Source organism: Cnephaeus nilssonii, assembly GCF_951640355.1.
Source record: "Cnephaeus nilssonii genome assembly, chromosome: 20".
Classification (NCBI taxonomy): Eukaryota; Metazoa; Chordata; class Mammalia; order Chiroptera; family Vespertilionidae; genus Cnephaeus; species Cnephaeus nilssonii.
The window spans coordinates 7932429-7942623 of record NC_137091.1 but is presented as its reverse complement, the minus strand read 5'-3'; the positions used below and the strand labels follow the sequence as shown (position 1 = coordinate 7942623).

The 10195-nt window shown below is 61.0% G+C and overlaps 1 protein-coding gene across 1 annotated transcript in view; it reads right to left on the bottom strand.

Annotated features, from left to right (window-relative positions):
- Positions 1-989: 989 nt before the first annotated feature.
- The window catches only part of ZNF536 (zinc finger protein 536), a gene marked incomplete at both ends in the record, with an annotated part of 155233 nt that continues 146027 nt past the window's right edge, over positions 990-10195 (bottom strand). The window contains one exon of the mRNA XM_079800496.1: positions 990-1243. Coding sequence (XP_079656622.1) covers positions 990-1243 — 254 coding nt within the window. The remainder of the gene's footprint in view (positions 1244-10195) is intronic.

Here is a 10195-nt window from a genome sequence, read left to right as displayed (position 1 = left end):
CAAAAATAGAGAACACATTTGTTTTACAAAAACAGACGTTTCAACTCAAACCGTTTTCTCCATTAGCGGCCGGGAGCAGGGTGTCGGGATCCGTGCTTGAATCCGAGCCCCTTCGGAAGCGGTTCCGACGCGCGTGGCTGGCACTTTTCAACGCTAAGCTGCCTTCGCCCGCGTCCAATTTTTAGAAATCAGAATAAAAGCCCATCTTCCCACCCGGACACCCCTTTCCCTGTCTTGCCAGCGCCTCATATGGACAGGGGGGGGCTAGTATTTCTGAACCGTATTTCAAAGAGTGTTCCCCTAACATGCTTTTATTAGCCACCTTCTTTTTTATGAATCCAAAAATTAAAAATTAAGACAAACGAGGGGGAAAAAAGCACTTTCCTTGATACTGCAGTTTGAGCTAAAAAATTTTAAAAAGGTGGGGGGGGGGCGTAATTATTCATCCCACCTGCCGTGGGCCTGCCCGCAGACACTTCCTGACGGGGACGCGCTGAGCGAGGCCCGCGCACGGGAGGGGGACCCACCGGCTCCGGTTTCCTGCGCAGCCGCCACGCCCGCCTATTGATTTCCTGGGCCGTGCACTCCAGCCTGGCTGGCACCAATGCCGCCCGCGCCCCCCTGCGCTCTCCTGGGGGTGCCAGGTCAGTGACACCGCGGGTGTCAGGTTTAGGGGCCCCGCCTTCCAGGCCACACGAGGGCGCGGGGACGGTGTCCTTCTCCGCTGCGGGCAGAGCATGGTTTTCGGACAAAGACGATGACGCTGGCGTGGGACGCGGCCCGGGAGGCCGCCTTCTGCCCACGGCCGTGGTTTGGAAGTCCTTGTTGCCGGGTAACAGTTTAGCAGCCATGGTCAAGGGCCGGGATCTGTTTTTAATATATATATATAGATCTCTCTCTAAATCTTTCAAACGTCCTATACACCAGTGGGGGGCGGGGGGTGCACGGGACCCCCGGGTGCAGTGAGCAGCTCTCCTCCGGGCGCAGCCCTAGGCCTGGGCCAGGTGGCCGCCCAGGGCCGGCTCCTCGGGGGCCTGGCCGCCCTCCTCCGCCAGCTCCGCGGCCCCCGCGGCCGCCTCCTCCACGCCCGCCACCTCCGAGTCGACCCGGGAGCGCTTGAACCTGCGGTCGGGGTACTGGCTGTTGTCGAAAGGCATGCGATGCACGCAGAGCACGTGGGTCTTCAGGTTCCCCTTCTGGGAGGCGCTGTAGGGGCAGTAGCGGCACTGGAAGGGCCGGTGACCTGCGGAGAGAGAGGCAGTCAGCTCGCAGCTCAGCCCCCTGCGCCCCACGCCCAGGGCTAGGGCCCCTGTTACCCACGGCCCCTGTCACCCACGGCCCCTGTTAGTCACCCACGGCCCCTGTCACCCACGGCCCCTGTCACCCACGGTCCCTGTCACCCACGGCCCCTGTCACCCACGGCCCCCGTCACCCACGGTCCCTGTCACCCACAGCCCCTGTCACCCACGGCTCCTGTCACCCACGGCCCCTGTCACCCACATCCCCTGTCACCCACGGTCCCTGTGACCCACGGCCCCTGTCACCCACGGCCCCTGTCACCCACGGCCCCTGTCACCCACAGCCCCTGTCACCGTGGTCCCTGTCACCCACGGCCGCTGTCACCCATGGTCCCTGTCACCCACAGCCCCTGTCACCGTGGTTCCTGTCACCCACGGCCCCTGTCACCCACAGTCCCTGTCACCCACGGTCCCTGTCACCCACGGCCCCTGTCACCCACAGCCCCTGTCACCGTGGTTCCTGTCACCCACGGCCCCTGTCACCCCCATCCCCTGTCACCCACGGTCCCTGTGACCCACGGCCCCTGTCACCCACGGCCCCTGTCACCCACGGCCCCTGTCACCCACAGCCCCTGTCACCGTGGTCCCTGTCACCCACGGCCGCTGTCACCCATGGTCCCTGTCACCCACGGCCCCTGTCACCCACGGCCCCTGTCACCCACAGCCCCTGTCACCGTGGTTCCTGTCACCCACGGCCCCTGTCACCCACGGCCCCTGTCACCCACGGTCCCTGTCACCCACGGCCCCTGTCACCCACGGCCCCTGTCACCCACAGTCCCTGTCACCCACGGTCCCTGTCACCCATGGTCCCTGTCACCCACGGCCCCTGTCACCGTGGTCCCTGTCACCCACAGCCCCTGTCACCGTGGTTCCTGTCACCCACGGTCCCTGTCACCCATGGTCCCTGTCACCCACGGCCCCTGTCACCGTGGTCCCTGTCACCCATGGCCCCTGTCACCCATGGTCCCTGTCACCCACGGCCCCTGTCACCCACAGTCCCTGTCACCCACGGCCCCTGTCACCCACGGCCCCTGTCACCGTGGTCCCTGTCACCCACAGTCCCTGTCACCCACGGCCCCTGTCACCCATGGTCCCTGTCACCCACGGCCCCTGTCACCCACGGCCCCTGTCACCCATGGCCCCTGTCACCCACGGCCCCTGTCACCCACAGTCCCTGTCACCCACGGCCCCTGTCACCCACAGTCCCTGTCACCCATGGTCCCTGTCACCCACGGCCCCTGTTAGTCACCCACAGCCCCTGTCACCCATGTTCCCCATTACCCGTGTCATCAAAATCATGTGTCTTAGGACTTTGCAAAAGTCACCCAGCAAAGGAGAGAAAGGCGACCACTACATCTATTTGACAAATAAGGAGTCACTAAGGGACCGAATCAGAGTAACACAGGCAGGGATGGAGCAGATCTCTTCATCCAGCCAGAGGTCTTTTTTGTTTTTGATATGTTTTTATTGATTTCAGAGAGAGGAAGGGGGAGAGAGAGAGAGAGGGAAACATCAATGATGAGAGAGAATCATGGACCGGCTGCCTCCTGCACACCCCACACGGGGCTATCGAGCCTGCAACCCGGGCCTGTGCCCTGACCGGGACCTCCTGGTTCACCGGCCCACACTCAACCACGGAGCCCGCCGGCCGGGCCCTTCAGCGAGATCCTAAGGCAGGCAGTCCCCACACCTGCAGCTCCCTTTGTACAGGAAGTGGGTGGTGGGTGTCTGGACGGGTACGGCGCACGCACTTCAAGAACAAGCGCGGAGCCCCGTGTCCACCTGCTCACGGCTGAGATCCAGGAATGCGCTGCGGGTGCTGAAATCTGCATTTCAGATGACTTCACGTGTAATGAAATGTTGTTCTTGAGTTATTTCTCTCCAAACGTTGAAAAATGTAAGAACCCCTCTTAGCTCTCCGTCTGTGGGAGGACAGACAGTCTATACAACTCTTTTCTTTTCTCTTTTTTGGTGAATCCTCACCTGAGGATATTTCCCCACTGACTTTTAGAGAGTGGAAGGGAGAGGGAAAGACAGAGAGAGAAACATCGATGTGAGAGAGACACATCCATTGCCTGCCCTGACTGGGGCTGGACATTGAGCCTGCAAACGAGGTACGTGCCCTTGACTGGGAATCAACCCCACCACCCTCAGTCCTATGGGCTGACGCTCTAACCACTGGGCAACACCGGCCAGCGCTAACGAAGGTGGAGCTGGGCGAGCAGCTCTCGAAACCACGCTTTTCTGGAAAGGCTCTGAGTCGGAGCAGAGACGGGTCCCTGAGTCTCACCCTCGCGCTCGATGTCTGGGCCTTGGAGCTCAGCAGAAGCCACAGCCCGCTCTCGGGGAGCCGCATAGCATCCGGTTGGGGAAGTCACCCGAGGACAACCCCGTCCCCGAGGCTGGGAGCCGTGGACGCTGTCCCACCCAGAGTCCGCCCAGAGCTGCTTTCATTTGCCCACAAAGCGAACAAGGACATCACGGGCCCGCCTCCCCGGGAGCGTGCACACGGCACGCGCAGCTTTTCGGAGAGCGGCTCCCAGGTGCCCCCGTACCTGCAAACAGTCTTGTCCCCCAGAAACCGGAGGCCCGGCCGACGTCTGCAGCTGAAACTCACCCCCACCAGTGCCCGCGGCGCCCGAGCGGCCTCCCTCTCCACGGGCGTCAGGAGGGCTCGGTCCCTCGTCCTCCCAGACTGAGGGTCCCAGGTCAACGCCTTCGACCTGCTGGACTCTCCGCTCGCCACGCCCCCAGACCCGGCCGGGCTGTGCCCCTCCGCTCCCCCGGGAACCGCGAGCGCCTCAGGAGCAACCTCCCCCTGTGACCTCCCGGCCCGGAGCCTCCGGTGGCCGCCTGCCTTCCGAGGAGCAGGCGGGCCTTCGGGCTCAGCCCTGACCGCCGTCCCGGCCTCCAGCGCACCCCGATGGGTCCCGTGTCCTCGGAGAGACGGGAACTGGGTGTGAGCACATGTGCGTGTGCGTTTGGAGAAGGAGCCTCCACCACATGGGGGCATGAGGAACCTGACCTGGCCGCCCACCTTGCCAGGAGAAGCCATGCGGCCACAGGGTGCCACCTGAGGCCCAGGCCCACGCTCAGTCTCCACGTCTGTGGTAGCCTTACCTGTGAGCTCGAGGGCCATTCTGCCAAGGAGAGCTACCAGCCCATTGCACAGATGAGGAAGCTGAGGCTCTGCAAACCCGAACAGTTGGACTTGACAACAAATTTCCAGGGGCTACACCAGTGATGGCGAACCTATGACACGCGTGTCAGCACTGACACGCGTAGCCATTTCTGATGACACGCGGACGCATGCCGAGGATGAAACATTTGCTGCTCCTGAGGATGAAACATTTGCGACTAGAGTCTTGGAGTTAGTTTTTTCCTCAAAGTGCCACACTACCCGAGTTATGCTCAGTTTTTTGGCGAAGTTTGACACACCAAGCTCAAAAGGTTGCCCATCACTGGGCTACACAGTACCCAGATCCCAAATTCTCCCAAGTACTTCCTAGAACCATGATTGCAATGTGTTTTATAAGATACACACACACACACACGTACATAAAAACACACATGTACACAAGCATGTACACACATGTGCACACACAAACACATGCACACAACACAAAATATGAACACACATGCACATAAATACAGACATACACACTCAGACAAACATGTACATGCATATGCATGCATGTATACACATGAACATACATGCACACACCCTTCTGTGAGTTTTTGAAGGTCTGGCCACACTGAGGTAGGAGAAAGTTCTTTGAGGAAAGGAGCGGTCCCCCCCAGTGAAGGTGACTGAGGAGCAGGTCACAGGTGGAGGGAGGCTCTGGGGGTGGGGGTCGGTGGTGGGGGCAGGGGGCAGGGGCCAGGCTCTCGGGACCCTGGGAAGCTGGGATCCCATGGGAGGAGGGAGGGGGTACAGCCCGCAGCCTGGTCCCATGTGCAGCCGGGGCCAGAGCCCGACAGGGCCGCCCGTGCCCAACCCCCACCCGCCCTCACCTCTCACTCCGAGGCCATCAACACCCCCCATCACTCGGCGGAGAGTAAGTACATCATACGTTAATTTGTATTGTCACTGCGCCGTCCCGCCGCGGTAAAGAGCGCATCCATTTTTAATCCACTATGAATAATATATAAATATGTATACAGAGCAGAGGGTCAAGCGAGTGAGGAGAAAGCAGGGCGTCCATTGTTTATAACAAAAGTGGGAAACAGGGCGTTTTTCTCACTTCCTGCTCTCTGCCGGCTAGGAGAACGCCTGTCCTCGGGGCGCCATCCGTTAATTACCGCTGCGCGCTAGTCTGGGCTCTAGACCCCGAAACCTGGCCTCTTCTTGGGGTGGGGAGGGGAGGGACTGCAGGGAGGGCCCTGCCTGGGGCATCGGTCCCAGGGGGGCGAGGAAATGTCTGACACCCGCTCCCCAGGGCACATTTGGGGAGGGGGGAGGGGTTTATAGTGAAATGTGTCAGGTGTGCACGGCTGCCCAGTTCCGGTCAGGAGGTCACCTGGTGGTTTCAGAGCAGAGGCTCGGTCCCCCCCACCAGGGCCCTTGGGGTGCCTGAAACCAGGGGCACTTGCTCACTGTGCTGTGGTGAGAAAAGGGCGCCCCCTATAGGGCCAGTTGGTTATGTGAGGAGCGGGGCCCAGAGCGGGGATGGGGTGGGGTGGGGGTCGGGGGCCTGCAGACTCAGGAGCAGGTCAGGCCTGCAGGGCGGGGTCTGGGCCCCGAGCACCCCCACCTCTCCCTCAGAGCGTCTGCCCACGGGGGTCCATGCCCAGGTCCCCGCCGCCTCCTCCGGGCCCCCCAGCCTCGGCGCCACACAGCGTATGCAGATCTCTCTTCATTTCCCTAATTCCAGCAGGCAAGATGGCTCTCATCAGGCACGTAATTTTTGTTTTCAGTTTTCAAAAAAATATTCATCCATCTAATCAAAGATGCTAAAGCACTTCGGGAGATCCTGCTCTACATGACTTTAGGTTTTCCTTTTCCGTGATTTGGGTTTTAACTTAAAGCCCTCCCACGGCTGTTTTACTCACTGAAAGTGAACAAACAAAAATTCTTTTTGTTGTTAAGCCTCATGGGATGATATTTTTCCCATTGATTCTTAGAGAGAGTAGAGGGAGGGAGTGGGGGGAGAGAGAGAGAAACATCGATGCGACAGAGACACATCCATCAGTTGCCTCCCGCACTCGCCCCAACCAGGGCCGGGATCAGGCCTGCCTCCCAGGTACATGCCCTTGACCGGGAGTCAAACCCGGACCCGCTGTCGCCCTAGCCACCGAGCCCCCGGCCCGGGCCTGGGAGTGAATTTTGATCTGTGTGGTCCCGGATTGAGGCCGGCAGGATGAACTCACGTTCAGCTTAACCTGTGGCGAGACTCCGCTTCTCGTGCCTCGACCTCCCGCTGCGGATGAGCGTGCGGGCTGCACGGCACGGCTTAAAGCTGCGGGATGCTGGGAGTCGGGGCCTTCACTCTGCGCACGGACCCGCGGAGGAGTGACTCTCCATCGCTGCTCAGCAGAGCTGGCCTGTACGCTCACCGCTTCATCATCCCGTGCGGTTTTTCATTTTATTTTTTCCAGTTTCCTTGCGTTATTACAGTGTCTGTTACTGGTTTTAAAGAGCGTGTTTGTGACTAAAGATGTTAACCGTTTCTCACACATTGCAAATGAAATGCCGTGTTTCTTGTTACTGTCTTACTCTGGTGTTCTACTTTTTGGTTCTATCAAACGTGTGTATGAGATATAATCCTGTTCTGTTAAAAGGCTCTGGGCCCACGTGGCAGAACCCGCGGCGCCCGGGCACAGCCCCTCAGCGCCCAGAGCATCAGCCCCAGAGCGGCACCAGGCCCCTTGGGGGGCCGCCGGGACCAGGGCTGGAGCAGGAACCTCGCAGGACAGCCCCGGAGCCCCTGGCTGAACAGTCCAAAACGGCTCGAAAGCCACCCGTGATGGGGGCAGGGGGTACAGGCCCCGCAGCAGAGGAACAAAGTAAATGACATGGTGCTGAATTATAGAACCCAACCTATAAAGCAAACACCCCAGTCACGCGGGCGTGGCTATAGGAATGAATCCGTAAGTACGTGGGAAAGGAGGGATGTGGCCCCAGACGGTCCGTGTGGATGAAATATACATACATGTGCCCCTGGAGGTGAGGCCCAACGCCCCTCCCGCACGCAGGCTGCATGGCGGCCCCTCCCAGCACCCCCCGGGGACGGGGAGGAGGGAGCTCACAGCGCAGACACCTGGCGGGCAGGTGGCCAGGTCAGGGGGAGTGCAGGGCCTGATTTCAGGAGACGAGGAGGCGCGTTACCTCTGTGGCTCCCCCCCCCCCCCCGCCCCCGCAAGCCCACAGCCCAAGTCTGACACGGGGAACCCCCACTGAGGATGTCCTGTCGACATGGCCGAGAGCAGCCTCGGGAGACGTGACGACGCAGTGACGTGGGTCCTGGCTGGGACCCCGAGCAGAGACGCTGGGGACAAACCGAGGAAATCTGGGTGAACACGGACTCCACTGAATCACACAGCACCGATATTGGGCCACTGGTGGTTCAACTCACCCTGCTCACGTCAGGTGTGGCAACAGGAGAACAGGGGAGGTGCCGGGGACGCTCTGCGCTGCCCACGCACCGTCCGTGGGAATCTGAATCTACCAACACAGAAAGGTCCCGTCCAAGCTTCCCTGCGTTCTGTGTGGCTGACTCCCACGGACCTGCCCTAACACACCAGCGCTTTCCTGGGGCCCGTGTGGTCGCCGTGGGGCTCCTATGGAACATGCCACCAAACCCGCGTGGCGGGGCCAGGTCACACCCCGCACAGTCCGTGCTACTGTTCGGCATGAATCTGAGTGTGCGTGTGACGGGGACACACATCCGCTCTCATGAAGGACCCACTGGCACTGTCCGCAGAAAGGGACACGGGACCGACGTTTACCTGGGAATCACCGTTTAAGTAGCGGCTTTTCTTCTGCCCCGTGAGGACAGGGAGTCTCAGAGCAAAGGGGGGTAGAGCGTGAACCCCTCACCTCCCGGCCTCCAGGCGCCTCAGGCGCCGTCACACGTCAGTAACAAATAAGACAGAGACGGCGGCGACGGGCTGTGCATCTCGAGGCAGGCACGAAGGAAAAGCCACCCGTCTCCCCTTTCTCCTCTCTGAATCCCATGGCGGCAGGCTTCCCTTTCCGGCGGGCAGGGCCCAGAGAGGGCGGAGGCGGGGCGGGCGCCGGCACGCCCCCTCTAGCCCACCCGTCCCTCTAGTCACACAAACCCACACCCACACCCACGGCCCCGCTTCGGGACCTCATGCAGCGCACAGCCCGCAGGCCATCTGGGTGCCATGCTCCCGTCGGCGTGGGGTCCCCAAAGTGCCAGCCCTGGGTCCCTTCACCCCCCCACCAGACGCAATTCCACGGGGAGAGGGACGTGGGGGCAGGTGGGGGGAGCGGGTCAGAAGCTCAGGGAGGCCTTCGGGGACGGGGGACAGGCAGCCACGTGCCGGCCACACACACACACACACACACACACGCCCCTGGTCTGCAAGCTGCTAACCTAAGAGGATCCGTTCAATCCGCAGCGCCCTGGTGTTCAGCTGCGTGAACAAATGCAGAGGCCTTAGAAAGGGAGCGCGTGTGATTCGGGTGAGGGCGTTTGATCTCATTGAACACAACCTTAGAGGAAAGGGAAAAGCCGGGCAGGTTCCCAGAGGCGGGGGCAGGGGAGGCGGCCGGGCCTCGGGGAGGAGCTGCCCCGCTGACCCCAGCTTGTAGGGCCGCGCCCCAGCGATCCTCTCCCCGCCCTCTCCCGCTGGACCGCGCCCGGGGCCACCCACGGCCACCAGCCCAGCAGCTGCCGTCACGGTGGGTTCCGCCCGGGGCGGCCTGGTGCTGCGTGCCCGGCCCTTCAGGCAAACACAGTCAAGGCAAAGAGGAGGATTTGAGATTTCCCCCTTCAACTTCCCACAACAACCTCAGCAAAACCACATGGCTCGCCTTCGACAATCTCCCTGGTGTGTTCGCTGCTACTTTGGCAGGAAGTCAGAATGGCTGTTATATAAATTCCATCTGATGCCAGCGCGGCCATCTGTGAGCGAGGCTGCTGCACCCAGTCTGCCTGCAAAGCCACGCTCCCCGGGACGGGGGAGGGGAAATTTGATTAATTTGCAGAACGCTTGTGATTTGCTCATATATTATTATAACCGCTCATCAGCACATGACACGTTCCCGGCCCTCGGTGCAAGCACCGCTTGGTTTCAGCAGTTTCTTGCGTCGGCACCTGACAGACTGCAGGGCCTCTGATGACTTTCAGATGCTTACAAACAGTAATTCTACCCTCAGAGTCAGAAAGAAAACCCTTAGGAAGCCGAGGGGACTGAGCTCGGCTGTTCCGCTTCCTTCCAGGATATCAACCTGATGGAACTCCCGGGGGCAGGGCGGGGTAGGGCAGCCCCTGCCCGGGAAGAGCCCTCCCCGCCCCCAGGTGCTGCCTGCGGAGACAAAGACCCTCTCCAAGGGCAGGTGGGGCGATGCAGGCAGCCAGGTGCCTGCCGGGAGCCGGCGGGCCCTCTGCCTCTGCGTCTGGGTCCCTTCCCTTCGCCCACTTTTAATCCCCTAGTAACCTCCGCGTTCTCTGCACACAGGGGCCTCACAGGGCGCTGGGATTTCCGCCCCCGCCCCCTGGCTTGGAGGACGGAGGATGCTCTGAGCCCTGCCTCTGTGCTCCATGGCCTGTTTCAGATCAGAGATTTTAGCAAGAAGACAAAGGCTCGAGACTGCGCCTCACCCGCACGTGAGGACCCACAGAAGGAGGGCCGTAAAGCGCCCGCGCCATCTGTCCGCAAACAATAACCTGCTTGCTGGAGGCTCGCAAATTACTCAGCGCCCACCC